This window comes from Colobus angolensis, unplaced genomic scaffold (genome assembly GCF_000951035.1).
Source record: "Colobus angolensis palliatus isolate OR3802 unplaced genomic scaffold, Cang.pa_1.0 Scaffold2, whole genome shotgun sequence".
In the NCBI taxonomy this organism is placed as follows: domain Eukaryota; kingdom Metazoa; phylum Chordata; class Mammalia; order Primates; family Cercopithecidae; genus Colobus; species Colobus angolensis.
The window spans coordinates 10,579,679-10,598,214 of record NW_012115154.1 but is presented as its reverse complement, the minus strand read 5'-3'; the positions used below and the strand labels follow the sequence as shown (position 1 = coordinate 10,598,214).

The 18,536-nt window shown below is 41.1% G+C and overlaps 1 protein-coding gene across 1 annotated transcript; it reads left to right on the top strand.

Annotated features, from left to right (window-relative positions):
- Positions 1 to 8,212: 8,212 nt before the first annotated feature.
- LOC105511209 (serine protease 58-like) lies at positions 8,213 to 14,472 on the top strand. Its single transcript, XM_011941325.1, has 5 exons — positions 8,213 to 8,710; positions 9,305 to 9,458; positions 10,728 to 10,978; positions 13,474 to 13,610; positions 14,323 to 14,472. The coding sequence occupies exons 1-5, from the start codon at positions 8,671 to 8,673 to the stop codon at positions 14,470 to 14,472; spliced, it is 732 nt and encodes a 243-aa protein (XP_011796715.1). The 5' UTR covers positions 8,213 to 8,670.
- The last annotated feature ends 4,064 nt before the right edge of the window (positions 14,473 to 18,536 follow it).

Here is an 18,536-nt window from a genome sequence, read left to right as displayed (position 1 = left end):
TCCTAAAGTTACAGTTATTTTATTTTGTTTAACTAACATTTAAATATACTATTTGTTAGGCAGTGTCCAAAGCCACTTTAAAAACATGAACTCTTTTCATCTTCCTAAAAACAATCGATGTGATGGGCTCTTCATTTCATAGGAAAGGAAACTGATAAAGACAGAGATAAAAAACTTGCCCAAGGGCATATGACTACAAAATGTGTCATAATCAGAGCTCTTAATATCAAGCTTCAGAGGCTACCATGAGAATTATAGGCAGTATATTATGAATGACTCATACTCTTAGCTTTTCTATTGTAGATTCCAACATCTTCTCTCATAGGAGCATTGTCTAATCCTTTTTCTATTTTACTCCTAAAGGTGGAAAGAATCATACCTCATGCTCACTTTGAACTGCCCCACCAAACCCTTCTCCAGATGATCTTGATCCTTCCCTCCATCAAGCCACCACTCCTCAGAATTGAGGGTTAAACATGAAATTAGAGCAAACTAACAAATCCAGATAAATTGTTTTTGAGTCCTTCAGGATTGAGAGGACACAACAGTGGAACTGGGAACCACTCAGGCAGAGTCACCCTCTTGGAACACTTGCTTCACCTGCCACCATTATAAAATGGAGTAGAGTTGGAAATGATTTGTCTCCTGTCCTGGTTCTTCATTACTTCATAGAAAACCACCTCAAATTTAGCAGAGTATGGCAACGTCAATCACTTGTTATTGCTATTTCTCATGGCTTTAGGGTGTGACTGGGCTCCTCTAGGCATCGTTGCTGGGAATCTCTCATGCTTTGCAGGCAGCTGGTGACTGGGCTTGGCGCCATTCCTCACTCATAGGTCTGGTGGCTGATACTGGCTGTCAGCTGGGCCTTCAGCTTGATTTTTGGCCAGAGCACCTGTGCATGGCTTCTCTATGTGCCTCCAGATGGGATGGCTTGGGCTTACTTATAGCAAAGCACATGCACTCTAAGAATATTTGAAGAAGAGAGCCAGATGGAAATTTATTGACTTTTAGAATCTGTTCTCCAAAATTATGCCAGTTCACATTTAAGAGGAACCAAATTAGAATTTACATATTGTAGAGAAGAGAGCCAAACAATAAAGGAGTACTGTCTAAGCCACCACATCATCTCACATCCAGGAAAAATCTCTTGGAAACTGAATTATGCTTTTTTAGAAGTTGTATTTTAGGTTTGGGGATACATGTAAAGGTTTGTTACATAGATAAACATGTGCCATAGGGGTTTGTTGTACATATTATTGTATCACCCAGGTATTAAGCTCAGTACCCAATAGTTATCTTTTCTGCTCCTCTCCCTTCTCCCACCATCCCCCGTCAAGTAGACCTCAGTGTCTGTTGTCTCTTTGTGTTCATAAGTTCTTATCATTCAGCTCTCACTTACATGTGAGATCGTGTGGTATTTGGTTTTTCTTTCCTGTGTTAGTTTGCTAATTTGATGATAGCCTTTAGCTCCATCCATGTTCCTACAAAAGACATGATCTCGTTCTTTTCTATGGATGCATAATATTTCATGAGGTGTATGTACCACATTTATTTTATCCAGTGTGTCATTGATGGGCATTTAGGTTGATTCCATGTCTTTGCTATTGTGAGCAGTGCTGCGATGAACATTTACGTGCATGTCTCCTTATGGTAGAACCCTTTATATTCCTCTGGGTATATACCCAGTAATGAGATTGCTGGGTCAAATGGTAGTTCTGCTTTTAGCTCATGGAGGGGTTGTTGTGCTGCTTTCAACAACGGTTGAACTAATTTACACGCCCATCAACAGTGTATAAGTGTTCCCTTTTCTCTGAAACCTCGCCAGTCTCTGTTACTTTTTGACTTTTTAGTGATAACCATTCTGAGTGGTGTGAGACATCTCCTTGTGGTTTTGATTTGCATTTACCTTATGATCAGTGGTACTGAGCTTTTTTCATATGCTTGTTGGCCACATGTATGTCTTCTTTTGAGAAGTGTTTGTTCATGTCCTTTGCCCACTTTTTAATAGGGTCGTTTGTTTCCCTTTTGTAAGTTTGCTTAAGTTTCTTATAGATGCTGGATATTAGACCTTTGTCAGTTTGTAAAAATTTTCTCCCATTCTGAAGGTTGTCTGTTTACTCTGTTGATAGTTTCTTTTGCTGTGCAGAAACTCTTAAGTTTAATTAGATCCCACTTGTCAATTTTTTCTTTTGTTGTGATTGCTTTTGGTGTCTTTGTCATTAATGTGGTTTGGCTATGTCCCCACCCAAATCTCAACTTGAATTCCCATGTGTTGTGGGAGGAACCTGGTGCGAGGTAACTGAATCATGGCAGCAAGTCTTTCTCATGCTATTTCTGTGATAGTGAATAAGTCTCACAAGATCTGATGGCTTTAAAAAGAGTAGTTTCCCTACACAAGGTCTCTCTCTTTGCCTGCTGCCATCATGTAAGATGTGACTTACTCTTTCTTGCCTTCTGCCATGATTGTAAGGCTGAAATTAAACTAACAGGAGGGTTTGGAACCACAGATAAACAAGGCAAAGCAGCTTATTGGGTAAATCAAATTAGTGATAAACGTCCTACCTGTGAAATAACTATTCAAGGAAAGAAATTTAAAGATTTGGTAGATACAGGAGTGGACATTTCAATCATTTCTCTGCAGCACTGGCTGTCCACGTGGCCAATTCATCCCACACAATTTAACATAGTTGGAGTTGGTAAAGCCGCTGAAGTATATCAAAGTAGTTATAGTTTGCATTGTGAAGGGCCCGATGGACAAGCTGGGACTGACTATTCAACCAGTTATAACTTCTGTACCTATAAATTTATAGGGAAGAGATTTATTACAACAATGGGGAGCACAAGTTCTAATTCCAGAACAATTATGTAGCCCTCAAAGTCAACATATGATGCATGAAGTGGGGTATGTCCTTGGTACGGGACTAGAAAAAAGTTTGCAAGGTTTGAAAGAACTGCTTCAAGTGGAAAAACAAAGTTCCTGCCAAAGATTAGGAAATAATCTTTAAAGGCAGCCATTGTTAAGCCTCCAGAACCTATACCTTTAAAATGGTTAACAGATAAGCCAATTTGGATAGAGCAATAGCCGGTAAGTAAAGAGAAACTGGAGGAAAGGCTTTAGAGAAATCAGTTACTAAACAATTAGAAATGGGCACAGAGCTCCAACATTTCCCCTTGGAATTCTCCAGGTTTTGTAATTAAGAAAAAATCAGGTAAATGGAGAATGTCAACCGACTTAAGAGCCATCAATTCAGTTGTACAACCTATGGGAGCATTACAGCCAGGATTGCCTTCCCCGGCTATAATTCCAAAAAACTGGCCTTTAATAGTTATAGATTTAAAAGACTGTTTCTTTACTATCCCTTTAACTGAGCAAGACTGTGAACGGTTTGCATTTACAATTCCTGCAGTAAACAACCTGCAGCCTGCAAAGCGTATTGGAAAGTGTTGCCACAGGGCATGTCAAACAGCCCAACAATCTGCCAGACATATGTGGGGCAAGCAATTGAATCTACTGGTAAAAAATTTTCACAGTGTTACATTATTCACTATATAGATGATATACTTTGTGCTGCCCCCACTAGAGAAATACTACTCCAATGGTATGATCACTTGCAAAATTCGATTTCTCGCACTGGTTTAATTATAGCTCCTGACAAAATTCAGACTGCTACTCCTTACTCCTAATTGGGGACCTTAGTAAATGACACTACCATTGTGCCACAGAAAGTAACCATACATAGGAATCAACTAGAAACATTAAATGACTTTCAAAAATTACTAGGGTATATTAATTGGATAGACTTGCTCTAGGCATTTCTACCTATGCCATGAGTAATCTGTTTTCTATCCTTAGAGGAAATCCTAGTCTCACTAGCCCTCGGCAATTAACAAAGGAGGCGGAGGCAGAGTTACAACTGATTGAGAAGCAAGTCCATAAAGCTCAGATAAATAGAATAGATCCAGAGAAGACTCTAGATTTGCTAATTTTTTCGACACAGCATTCACCTACTGGTGTTATTGTCTAAGAACAGGACTTAGTAGAGTGGCTTTTTCTTCCACATACTAACTCACAGACTCTAACTCCTTATTTAGATCAAATTGCTACTATGATAGTGATTGGGGGAACTCGGATATGATGGATTACATGGATATGATCCTGGAAATATTATTGTCCCTCTCACGAAGGCACAAATACAGCAAGCGTTTATAAATAGTCTTACTTGGCAAACCCATTTAGTTGACTTTGTGGGTATTCTTGATAATCATTTTCCTAAAATGAAGCTGTTTCAGTTTTTGAAATTAACTAATTGGATTCTCCCTAAAATAACTAAATTTAAACAAACTGAAAGTGCTGAGAATGTTTTTACAGATGGGTCTAGTAATGGTAAAGCTTCTTATTCTGGATCGAAAAGTAAAGTTTTCCAGATGTCCCATACTTCAGCTCAAAAAGAAGAGCTTGTAGCTATAATTGAGGTATTGATTGCTTTTGCTGTGCCTATTAATGTGATTTCTGATTCTTCATACGTGGTTCATTCTACACAGTTAATTGAAAATGCTCAGTTATGATTTCATACAGATGAACAACTTATGACTTTATTTACCCAATTGCAAACAGCAGTTAGGAATAGAATGCACCCTTTTTATATCACTCACATTAGAGCTCATACACCTCTTCCAGGACCTTTGACTGTGAAACTAGTAGGGCTCACAAAACCTAAGAAGTTAGCACCAGGTGGCCCTAGATAGGGTCCCACCCTGCCTAGATAGGGTCCCACCCTGCCTCGATAGTGTCCCACCCTGATAGGGTCCCACCCTGCCAATTCCGGGAAACAACCTCATGAGGTCCCACCCTGCCAATTCCAGGGGTCTCACCCTGCCTCGAAGTTCCCGGAATCATCAACTCCAGGAAAGAACCTCATAAGGTCCTGCTCTAACCAATCAAACCAAGACCCCTTGCTCAGGCTATTGCTAGACCCAATCATTTTATGCCTTAAGCTTTGTTTGAATTTCGCACCATAAGCTGTGTTTGAACTTGTGTTAGCCTATATAAACAGCCTGTAACAAGCAGTCGGGGTCCCAGGACCAACTTAGAGCTTGGGACCCTAGCGCGCTAGTAATAAATAACTCTCTGCTGTGAACCTCGTGTCGGTGGTCCTTCGCGACGACCCCTGCCCAGGAGGGAATTGAGAGTTCAGTTCCAACAACTGAAGGGAATGAGATGGCTGATCACCTGGTTGCTACTGCAATATCTAATGCTAGCCACTTTCACAATTTGACCCACGTTAATGTCTCTGGTCTCAAACGCAGACACAGCATTACCTGGAAAGAAGCTAAAGCTATTAAATAATAACTTGGGGCAGAGGTTATGCTTGTATTTCTCCAGGTCAAAATCAATAGCCGATTTGGATACCATCAAGACACCTGAAACCTTATCATAAGCCAGATGCCAAGGAAGAGACTCCGGGAGAATCCCGAGGACCCCCCAGTTGCAGCCATGTGGAGACTGATGCTGAGGAGGACCCCAACTGTCACGAGCAATACCCATCCAACACAGCCACCCACTTCAGGACAGATCAAGAAGCTGTCACAGACGGCGGAAGTAAACCTGAGGAAAGGGGGACAACCAGTCATAATGAATAATTTAATGGTACTATGATAGTGGTTATCACCACTGCCATGAGTATTCCTTCAATAAGGGCTGGTAATAACGCCTGGATGCAGTCACTCTATAACACTGTTACTCATGCTTTCTGATCTCAGTGTTTACCATAATAAATCTGCTCTATAATTGAGGCATACAGCCCTTAAAAACCTATTTGTAAGCAGGATTGGATCCAGTTAGAAAAAATGAACGTCCTTGTTTAGGAAGATTGCTTTGCAGAACAGTCAGAGGTGCTGCACAACGATTCCTATGGAATCATTAATTGGTCCCCTAAGGGAATGTTTAGCTTGAATTGCACCTCTCAGTCTCATGCCATAGTCACACTATGTTCGATGATCTGAACAAAACAGTCAGATGGTAGAAATGATAAGAAGTAGGGCAAAATTCCTATTATCTGGAACCATGGCAGTTTAGTGGCACCTCAACCTCAAATGCTATGGCCTGCTCTAGAAGCTAAACATAAGGATTTGTGGAAACTATTAAATGCTCTTAATAAGATCAAAATTTGGGAAAAACTAAAAAAGCATCTGGAAGGACACTCTACAAACTTGTTTCTGGATATAGCAAAAGTAAAAGAACAAATATTTAAAGCATCCCAGGCACACCTGACCTGAATGCCAGGGACTGGAGGGCTTAAAGGAGCTGCAGAGAAAGTAGGAGCTAGTAACCCATTAAAATGGATAAAAACACTTGGAAGCTCTGTGATTTCAATGATGACTGTGCTTTTAATCTATGTTGTTTGTCTTTGTACAGTCTGCAGATGCAGATCCTGACTCCTGAGAGAAGTAGCTCATCGTGACAAAGTTGCCCTTGCTTTTATCTCTTTGCAAATCAGAGAAGGGGGACATGTTGGAAGCAAGCCCCCCAAAATCTGGCCATAAACTGGCCCCAAGACTGGCCATAAACAAAATCTCTGCAGCACTGTCACATGTTCATAATGGCCCTAATGCCTGCACTGGAAGGTTGTGGGTTTATGGGAATGAGGGCAAGGAACACCTGGCTAGCCCAGGGCAGAAAACCACTTAAAGGCATTCTTAAGCCACAAACAATAGCATGAGCAATCTATGCCTTAAGGACATGCTCCTGCTGCAGATAACTAGCCCAACCTACTCCTTTAATTTGGCCCATCCCTTTGTTTCTCATAAGGGATACTTTTAGTTAATTTAATATCTATAGAAACAATACTAATGACTGGTTTGCTGTTAATAAACATGTGGGTAAATCTCTGTTTGGGGCGCTCAGCTCTGAAGGCTGTGAGGCCCCTGATTTCCCACTTCACACCTCTATATTTCTGTGTGTGCGTGTCTTTAATTCCTCTAGTGCCGTTGCGTTAGGGTCTCCCCAGCTGAACTGGTCGCGGCAGTAAGCAAGGTTTTTAACCATACAGAGCTTCAACTTGAAAGTGAGTAATAATGATATTTAATGTATAGGCCTGTGATAAAGGATAAATTAGGTCACACATGCTGGGCATATAACACAGTATTTTTCACATGGTACAAAACAAATACTGACTTTATTATTATAATTATTATTATTTTAAAACCTTTGGGTACTAAAGAAATGTTGTCCCCAAAAGTTTGGAGTACATGGGAACATACTGATGACATGTTTTAAGTTAATAATTAAATTTTAGGAGAACTAAGTCTGCCTACAATTTTTACAGATACAGGAATGTTATGTTTATGGACTTTTATAACTGATCAGCTCTTTAATTACTCTGATAAAGATCAGTTTGATCCTGATCAGTTTGCATTTGTCCAGTCTACTCTATATAAAATGTGGGATTGAACCTACTGTTATTACCTGCCTCTGTGGGACAGCCTGGAAGTTATCATACAAGGGTAGCTAATAAAAAGAAAACATGGGGTGCATTTTGAGAGAATAATCAGCATAGAAGACAAAAAGTGAACTAGTAAGGAGTCTGGTTGTATTCAGACCACCCAATAGGAGAACATCCCAGATCTGAAGATTATAAAGTGTCTTGGCAGGGTGGTTTTGCCCTGGACCTTTTATAGGGAGAGAAAGATAAGTTTGAGGTGGGGAGATTTATAGTTGGGGTTGTTTTACAATCAGAGGGAAGTCTCAGTCAGTTGGCTGAATAGGACATTTTTATTTTTCAATGTAGCTACTTTTGAGGAGACAAACCATTCTAATCTCAGCTAAACATTTTTGAAACAAAAAATGGGGAGTTGGATGGTCTGTGTCTGGCCATGTCAGCAAGTATGGGCAAAAGAGGAAGGGTCTGTGTTTAATGTGTCATGGGTAAGCAAGAGAACCATGTGAAATTTTCTGGAAGTTGGGAGATAGAAGGGGCAGAGAGTCTTATCTAAGGCATATGGGAAAGGTAGTTCTTTGTGGTAATTCATTTCCAAGAACACAAAACGGTGGGGGGATTTCTTAACCATTGCTTTTTTCTGGGAACACAGGCTAAGATAGAGTTCAGCCTTGACACAGAGAATATGGAGACTGTGTTCTGAGCCCTGTCTTTGCCACTAATTTCCAAGAGAACCACAGCTTCCTCATCACTAAAATTAGAAGGAATGAAAAAAGCAATGATTTATTCAGTGCATTTCATACCCCAATCTTCTGGAAGTCTCTGGAAGAGGTGAGATGGCAGCAGGGCGGGCAGGGGGAGGTGCAAGGAAAGAGGTTTAAGTCACAGAGGGAGGAGGGGACAACAAAGAAAAGTTGTGTCACAGAGAGGGGAGGGAAAATCAGCAGGTACATAATGACTCTGGGCAAGATTTGTAGGATAGGAAAGGAGGCACTAGGACCTTGGCTTGGTCTGTGCCACTATCTTTCACCCACATCAGACACGGCTCCCAGCAATGCCGTATATATTTGGGTCTTGATAAGGACTCGTTTGAAGACTGCTCTCTTCTCACCTCTCTTCTGCCCATAATTAGTGTTTCTCCACAGCTGTTCCTAACAAGGACACTTGGACTAAAGATTGGGACAGTTTACAGCTTGATCAATTTGTCTGCTCCTGGCGAGATCAGTCTGCCATGAAGGGTTTTCTCATCGTCGCCCTCTTGAGTGCAGCTGGTGAGAGTTTGGGGCTTTGTTTCTACCTAGCGTGACACCCAGGATAGTCTATGAAAGGTGGGAAAGAGGATTAGCCGGGCACGACTAAAGAGCTAGGAACTGGAGGACATTTAAATAAAACAACTGTTGAAGAAAACAAAAGGAACCACATTAGAGGACATGGGTCTGGAAAAAGGGGGTGAGCTGGGTCAGGGGCTCTGGAAGCCCTAAGCTTTTCAATTTCTTTCATCACCAAAATCAGGCAGTAATTCTTTACCCCAATTTATGGCAAAAGTGAATTAAAAAAAAAAAATTTCAAGTAGTCATTTTTTCACCTTTGTAACACACAAGCACTGCCAGTAAGAGTTTCTGATCAGCATGTAATTTAGTTTCACGGAAGTTTAATGTAATTTCATCTCAGCAAAGCTATGTGTCAATTTTCTTATTGTGTATAACTTAGGGGACATGCATAATTTTCTTTGATTAAAATATAAAAGATAAATTGAAGACCTTTACGTAATGTTTGAAAACCTTAGGTTAGGGAAAACTACCCTAGCCAGTTGTGGCCTTTTAACTTCTTTGTCTCTTTCGACCTATGGCCCCTTGATTCTCCAGGAGCTGTTCTGGCTAAAGACTCTAAAGATAATCAGGAGTCATCATACAGTTTTACTATTCCTTACATGGTCTATCTTCAGTCCTTCCCAGAACCCTGCGTGGGGTCTCTCATTCACCCTGACTGGGTATTGACAGCTGCCCACTGCCCCTTGCCGTAAGTATCCCTTTTTCTTGTGAGCCGGGAGGAATCTGTTCAAATGTAGATCTGGTGAAGTATCCCAGAAAAGTTTTAGTAAAATCAGAAGACACGGAAAAGGAGAGACTCTTGTTCCCAGTGGGAAATAGAATACAAATTTGGGCAGTTTAGGAGGAGATCAGCAGGAAGATGTCAGAGGATTCCCTCTCATGGGTAGTAAATAATATTCATTCATCAACAATACTTGCTAAACATTTATTATATAGCAAGGGCTGTTTAATCACTGATAAAACTGTGAAGGAACAAGATGAAAATAAGTGTTCCCTCATGGAGCTTACATTTTGGTAGAGGGTGTAGCCAACACAAATAAACTGCCAAAAACAAAGTTTTGTTTTTTTTTTTTTTTAATGGTAAGCTGTAATATATGGGCATGAAACAAGAGGTCTGCTTTAGTTAATGTGCTCATGTCCATCATCTCTGAAGAGGTGAGATCCATAGGAAGAGGAGCCAGCCAAATGAATAAATCCTGGGGGATATTCCAGACCAAGGGAACAATATTCATATACTCCCTGAAGTAGCAAAGACATTGAGGTATTTGGCAAGCATAGAAATCAGCAGGAACTAAGGGTAATGAGTAGGGGGGATGCTCACAGGATGAGGTCAAAGACTTAGGCAAAAGCCATATCACGCAGTGACAGTAGAGGGAGCACAGTACAAAATAAAGCAATTCCTTGCAAATCTCAGTGTTTCTGCTGTATGTGAGAATGTCTTGTGTGATCAAGACCTACTCAGTTTCATGAGATAGAAGGATCCTTTCAAATTCAGAAATCTCAGCCACCTGGCTGTTCAAAGCAGTTTAGTTTAACACAGACTAACCTCTGCTCTGTGGTATATGGGAAATACAAAGGAAGTACATAGTTCATATCCTTCCAGAATAAGAATTGAAAACGCAGATGTACTTTCTTACATCCATACTTAACCCATGAACAGGATGTGTGGTGCCTCTCTATTAGCTGCTAATTCAGATGATAAAAATCTTAATAACAAGGCTCCACTGACTGTGTTTTAGGTGCCAGACACCATGTCAGACATTTTACAAATTTATGTCTCTAATAGAACAATTCTGTAAATTATTGCTATTATTTTATAGACAAAGGAAGGCCATGTCAGTTCTCAGGTTAAGAAATAAAGTTAAAACAATTAAAGAGGGTGGCCTGTAGAATTTCTTGTAATCTGTCATCCTATGACTCTCTTTCTTCTCATCTCTCTGCCCTCTTTCTTCCAAAGTGTTGAAATCCGACTGGGAGTTTCTCAACCTAGCATCACAAATAAGAAACAACAGATACGAAACTATTCATCAATTGTGACCTACCCTGACTTTGATGCAAAATCCTTGAACAATGACCTAATGATGATCAAACTGTCAATGCCTGCTTCACTCAACTCCCATGTGGGGACTATAGCCATAGCCTTGGAACCCATTCCATTTAATGAGTCCTGCTTTATTCCAACCTGGACCTGGAATGAATATAAAAACTGTAAGTGTTGGATGCTGTGTTCTTTATGCTGAGGAGGTTGGAGCTGGGAGAAAATGTAGTGGGATGTCCCTAATGGAAATCGCCTCTATGAGACAAAGTTATCCATTATAGAGGGATTCCTGTCAGGGCCCCAAACCACCATCACTGGAGGTCAAAGATAAAATTCAAAGAGACCGATAAAGGGCAGCCACTCTGACATCAAAAAATGGAGCAGACAATAATTTGTATATCTCTAGAATATTGAAGACAAGAGTCCAGAGAACTGGATTGAAATACAGGTGGGAGAAATAGGAGTCCTCATGCACAAAAGACAGCATGAAGGCAGTCTGTGGGAGGGTGACTTACTCATTGATAGTTGCTGAAAACCCATCACACAATGGAAGAACAGTGGAGGAAATGAACATAAAATATATGTGATGCGGTGAAGCAGCAGAGGATGCTTCCTACACCCTCCACAGAGAACCCAATTATGTGCAGAGAACCCTGGGAGACAAGAGAATGGTTGAGGGAGCACCTGTCCTGTCACCAGAGCTGGTTCCCTGTACAGAGTGCTACTCATACCTACTGCTCCATCCCAGAGTTCCCACTAAGAGGTGGAGACTTGGGTGGTTCATGGAAATTGATTATTATGACATAATCAGTTGGTATCTCCCTGGCCTGACATGCTTCATGGGAAAAACAATGGCAGCCCATGTTGTAAGCACACACCCGTCTCCCCTGTGAGCTGAAACTGGGATAAGCAGAAAGATCTGGTCTCTGCAGGAGTCTGTCTAATAAAGAACACTTATGAAGAAAATTACTTTCTAACCTGTTTGTTGGTCCTTGTTGGCTGTTACTCCACTATTCTCTCTTTAGGTATTATTGAGGATAAGGATGCCACCACTTGATATCTGAAATGAACTGACAAATCTAAATCTATTGCTTATTACAGCAAGTCAGAGCAATGCTGACCAGGCACCATCCCACTAAGCAGAGTGGAGTGCTGATTGGCATATGGGGTTTGTGGGAAGCTTGGAGTTGAGGGATTGGAGGACTTTCAGAGGTATGAATGGGTTCCATCATCTGTCGAGGCCTGGCTACTTCAGGGGGATTGCTGTTGATTGGTTGGCGCTTTGAGACATGTCTTTCAGAGGACCTCTGATCCTGATAGGCTGATTTTAAGAAGTGAAGGCCGACATTGGTTATCTTGCAAAAGCTAGGTTCACTCAAGCAAGTTGCCCTGGATCTATTAATCAGGTTTAAATCTTTCCCTGGTGGCTACAGAACAATGCACCTGTTCTGTAAAAGCAATTAAAAGTGGAATTTTAAAAGTCAGTCTTTGGTGAAAAAAAAAAAAACAAAAAACAGAAAAAAGCAGAAACTATTATATTCTCAGTATTTTGCAGCTTCATTTTTCCATTTGGAAACAAAGAACTTGTGAATCTAGGTGAACACGTTTTCTGAACAATTGCAGCTTGGATGAATTTTGTTCTTTATAAGTCTTATTCAAAGTAATTGAATCACAACTTACAGATGTAATTTATTCCTTACCATTTGAAAACAAAACAAAACTATACTGAGGTATACAAGCTCTGCATATCAAAATCACAGTGACAAACTATACCTCTATAAGCTTTCTGGTGCAGGACTTTCAATATTTGTTAGAAATTCATTTGATTTCAAGTAACTTAAGTTACTTTCACCTAGCTTTTTACACGTATTTTAATTTAGTTCCCATAAAAACATAAAACTGAACATAGTTTCTCCTTCTTCTCTGGCCTGACACCTTCTGGCCTAATCTACTTTAGGGCATTTGGTTGGATACACTCTATCAGAAAAAACCCTGCTCCTTAAACAACACTGGACTTAGTTTGAGCAATCTCTGGTCAATGTTTTTTTTTTTTTCCTTTCTCTTTGCTATTCTCTACCAGAAATTTAAATTACATAATACCTTGGTTAAAGTCCCTGTATCCTGAAGTTGACAGTATAATACCAATTGCTATTACGGAGTTGAACAACATGGCAACTACTTAGGGGGAAACATATATGTATATTTATATCAATACACATATTATAAACACTTATAAATAATCTGTTTAACTTCAAAAGCAGTTTTATATGCATTAAAATAGTTTTTCCCTTTATAACTAAACGTGAAAAGGATCAGGTAGATGCCCAATAAAGGTGTATGTGTAGGGGCAAAATCTTTGGGACAATGGCTTCGTTACTGTCTCTTTCTCCTTGTGGTCACTAATAACTCACAGTTTTTTCAATTTTTTTATGAGTGATGCATAGTACAGAAAGAACTATGAATTTGATATCTGACAAAGGGGACTTATAAACCTACTTCTCCAACATGGAGATTACTGAACAAGGAATCCTACGGAGAATGGAGTGTCTGCTGCTACCTGCATTGAATATTCTCAGGACTGAATTTATTTACAAAACAGAATCTGGTTACAAGAGCCCTTGTGATAAGAAGAGTCACTCTGGAGTTTGTTTTCTCTTTCCCACAGTCAGTGATCCTGACATCCTGACGTGGATCAACCAATATTCTCTTCCATTCCATGACTGTCAGGATAGACTCAAAGAAGAACAGGCAGGAAACATCATTTGTGTGGGACACCCTCTAAGGATCCTATCTGAAAACAAGGTATTTCTCCCTTCTGTATACAGGAAGATAGCAAGAGTCCCATGGGAGGAGTGGTGACAATGCAGAATCAAAGAGCACTCATCCAAAAGGCCTCCCGAGAGTGAGGAGCAGAGAGCTGAAGTCCCTCTCCCCTCCCAACTCACCTCTGGGTTTCTAACCACTGCCCTTCTCATCTTTCAGAGTGGGAGAGATTTGGGGTAGAACTATTTGTCCTTTGTCTTGCTTACACTGGGGTTGGGTCAAGCTTGAACCTTAGAGGTAAGATTCTGTGGATGTAAAGAGAGGTCTGCCACCTCTCAAGAAAAATAAGCCCATTCTCTTAGATGGTTTTGCTACTCTGATGTGCCACTTCTTGGTATTTACTTTTTTTTTTTTGGAGATGTTGTCTCACTCTGTCACCCAGCCTGGAGTGCAGTGATCTTGGCTCACTGCAACCTCTGTCTCCCAGGTTCAAGTGATTCTCCTGCCTTAGCCTGCTGAGTAGCTGGGACTACAGGCATGCACCACCATGCCTGACTAATTTTTGTACTTTAGTAGAGACGGGGCTTCACCATTTGGCCAGGATGATCTTGATCTCCTGACCTTGTGATCCACCCACCTTGGCCTCCCAAAGTACTGGGATTACAGGCTTGAGCCACCACGCCCAGCTGGCATTTATTCTTGTTCCATAAGGACAAGGACACATTGACCTTCTGTTCCTTCTCTCTATAAGGAAGTTTCGGCAGCCCCAGCCATCTGCAATGGGAGGTTGCATGGAATCTTGTCCTGGGCAGAAGGAAGCGTCACTCTAGGAAGTGAAGGATTCTTCACAGGTGTTCATCACTATGCAAGATGGATCTTGAAAATTATGGATACCCACTGAGGCGCTTCTGTTCCCATATCCCCTCAGTACCACCTCCTCATAATTTCTACACTGGATCTACAACTCTCTTCATCTTTGTTATTTTGGAACAAAATCCAAAGAGGAAACATCTGATTAAAAAAAAAAAATGAGTGGCTAAGAACCCATGCCATGACTCCTGATGCCTTTGTCATGTAAACTTTGAGGATAACGTGAAATTTAGTAACCTCTTCACCTTGTGTTTGTTCATTCATTTATTCATTCAAAAATTAACCACTAGCTGTTTAGTAGGCACTGCCTTTGCTAAGGATGCCTGAGTGACTATGACATGACCTTGGCCATCAGTTAGCTAATTATAGTACCTTGTGATAACTGCTATAACAGAGATGAGCAGTAAGCTCCATGAACACATAAAATAAAACATTCTGAGTGGCAGTGTCAGGAGAAGTAACACCAGAGAGGCAGACAAATTAGGAGAGGATATTGTAAAACTGAGCACATAGTTTATTAAAAGACAAAAAAGCATATGAAAGTGTGGTAAAGTCTGGAAAATATAGGTAAATAAGCAATCCTTGAGGGTAGAATATAAATTGTAGAAAAGAAAAATAATGTGACAAAATATTATTCTATATAGGCAGGCAAAAGTTGGGTGATGAAGGGCCTGACCTGCTCTATAAAGGAACTTGGATTTTTATCTCATAGGCATTAGATGGGGTGTCATTGAAGCTTTTTACAGTAAACAGAATGCCATGTGATTTCTGATTTGAGAGATACTAAGGAAGTAACATTTGTAAGATTTGGACATACTTACTGTAAGAAGAAAAGGCAAGGGAGGTGTCAGAGATAACTCCTAAGTCTTTTGACTTGGACAACAGGTAAGATGGTGATTCTCAAAGATAATATGAGGATAACAAGTGCATTTGTGTGCAAGATATCAAGAGCAGGGTCCTGCATGAGGAGACAGGTGGCCTGCTATATTGAAATCCTTTAAGGATGTAGAGGTGGTTATTTCCAGCAGGCAGTTGGAGACAGTGATCTGAAACCCAGATGCTGCCTGAGGAGTGACTAACAAATAGGAGTCCTACGTTGGTGGGTGGGAGCTGCGGGGTTTGGGAGGGCTCTCTGCTATGGAGAAAAGCTGTGATGGGTGCTCAGCCCTTCTCGCACACTGGCATATGTTGGGGAGATATGCAGCATCCCACAGTCACTGACCAAGGCATCTAAAAACAGAGACAGAGTTAAGGGGATTCTGAGTGGCCCCCCAAACTTAGGGGTTTGAGTGACATAGGAGAGACCAAAGAGCACCAGGGAGAAAAGGATCAATGTGACATAGGGATCTTATGTTAAAAGAGAAAAGATGGGCAGAGGAGGCCAGTGAAGATGGGAACAGAGAACCACACCACAGGAGAAAACCCCTGTGGGAGGCATAGAGGTTTGAGGTTTCTTCCCTTGAGGGGCGCAGTGAATCTAGGACACCCATAAAGGCCGCAGAGGTGAGTTGGTTTTTGGACCCTGAACCTGGGTGCCTGAATGTGTTTTCTCTTCTCCTAAAGCAAAAAAACAAAACAAAATAAAACCTACATGTGATGACTCATGTCTATACTCCCAGCACTTTTGGAGGCTGAGGTGGGAGGATTGTTTGAGACCAGGAGTTTAAGACCAGCCTTGGCAACATAGAGAGACCTTTGTCTCTATATAAAACAGTAATAAAAAAAAACTCCTAACTCATGGGAGGCTGACAGGGGAAGAGGTCGCGGCTGCAATGAGTCATTATTGTGCCACTGAATTCCAGCCTGGGTGACAGAGCAAGACCCTGTCTCTCAAACAACAACAACAACCAAAACCAGAGAGCTTAGATGCATCTAAGACCAATAGCTTGTTCTGGCCCATTCACAGAAATTTTCTTTTTTCTCAAATCTAGATACTAAGGCCATTTCATTCACTGTATGACTTTTTTTCTGTAATCTCTGGCCCCATCCGAATAGCACATCCTCAGTTTGCCAGTCTTCTCTCACATTTTCCCCAGTTTCCTGTCTCTGACTCACTGCCCAAAGCACCCTCAATGAATCATGTCTGTATTTGTGCCAGAAGTTTTTTTTTTTTTAATTTCAACTTTTATTTTAGATGTGGGGGGACAAGTGTAGGTATGTTACATGGGTATGTTGTGTTATGCTGAGGTTTGGGGTATGGATCCCATCACCCAGGGAGTAAGCATAGTACCTGGTAGGTAGTTTTTCAACCCATGCCCCTCTCCCTCCCTCTCACTTGTAGTAATCTGCAGTGTCTATTGTTCTCATGTTTATGTCCATGTGTGCTCAGTGTTTAGCTCCCACTTATAAGTGAGAACATGAAATATTCAGTTTTCTGTTCCTGTGTTAATTCGCTTAGGATTATAGAGCTCAACTAATCACTTCTTGTAACTCTTGAATTACATTTTTAGCACTTTTTGGTAATCCTATCTTCTCCAAGTAAATTGTTTGTATAATTCTCCGCAGTAGCAATTTCAAACCCTCTCCTCTCTCCTCAAACTTTCAATGCTCACTTTTAGCAGATGACCTCTAGTGTGTGAGTAGGGAAAAGTCGAAACCAGCAGAAGATACTTCCCTGAAATTGCCACCACCAAAACTGCAAACATACCTGCTTTCCCTCACCTTTTTTCTTTTTCATTCTTCCTGCTATATTGGAAGAAAGACTTCATTATTTACAGCCTCTATCTCTGCCTGTGAAATGGACCCCATCTTCTCTGACTTCCTCATGGACTTGCTTTATTGATTATCTCCAATTTTCCCTATCTATCAGCTTCTTCCTGTTATCATTTAAGGAAAATAAAGCCTCATTCATCTAAAATACAGAACTCAAGGACATGTTTCTTTGACCTACTCTCTGGTTGCCTCCTCAATCTCCTTTGCAGGCAGTTCTTACTTGACAAATCCTGCAAAGTCTGTTTCATAGGATTCTCCTATCTGTGTCTCCTTGCCTGTCTCTCTCTCCATTCTCTTTTTTACATTCCATGTTCTCCTTGGAGCTCTGGTTCATCCACCTGGAGATTTCTTCCCCAGCTCTTCGTTTGGCTAACTTCTACTCATCCTTCAAGTCTCAAACTTCACTTCCCAAAGGAGGTCTTCTTCTGACTTTATATTAGGGTCCTGTGACATGCTTCTCTACCTCTCTTTTCTTTTGACATTCACGATGATTATTCTTATTATCTGTCTCCCCCTTATTAAGCATTATGATGTATGAGAGCAAGCTTTTCATCCCCCTTGCCATGGAATCATCAGTATCGAATACAATGCCAGCATCCAGTATGCATTTGTATTAGTTTTCTATTGCTGTGTAAAAACATCACAAATTTAATGGCTTAATAAAAATACACATTTAGGAGCAGTTCAAGAAAAAATGGTGGATAGGAGCAGGACTAGCTTGCAGCTCCCACTGGGAGGGACACAACAGAATGTGGATACTCACATCATGAACTTTTTCCCAAGAACTACTGCAGGAACATATCAGGAAAGCCAAGAGAATCCACAGACCCTTTGGAGGAGGTGGATTGCCACTGCAGGCTCTGTGGGGTAGCCGAGGAACTCTGAAGACAAACGATATAATCTCTTGGGAGCTCCATGGCCTGAGAAACCTGAATACTTATCCAAAGGTGACCCTAGGGAAAGCTTGTATTGTTCTTATGCAGTCATAGCTGATGTGCACCTAAAAGCACCACCTCCTGGCTGGAGGCCAACCAACACAAAACCAGTGCACTTAACAAAAATGCAACCAAGGACCTTCACAGAGTCCACTTCACTCCCTGCTACCTCCACTGGAACAGGTGCTGGTATCCACAGCTGAGAGACCTGAATACAGATCACATCACAGAACTCTTTGTACCAGCCTGGAGCCTGGAAGCTCCTCTGAGTGGCTAGATCCAGAAAAGAAGCAACAATCAGTGCAGTTCAGGACTCAGAAAGCCCCATCCCTAGAGGAAAGGGGAGAGCACTGCATCAAGGGAGCACCCCTGTGGGACAAAAGAATCTGAACAGTAGCCCCTGAGTCCCAGATATTCTCAGTGACATAATCAACCCAAATGAGAAGGA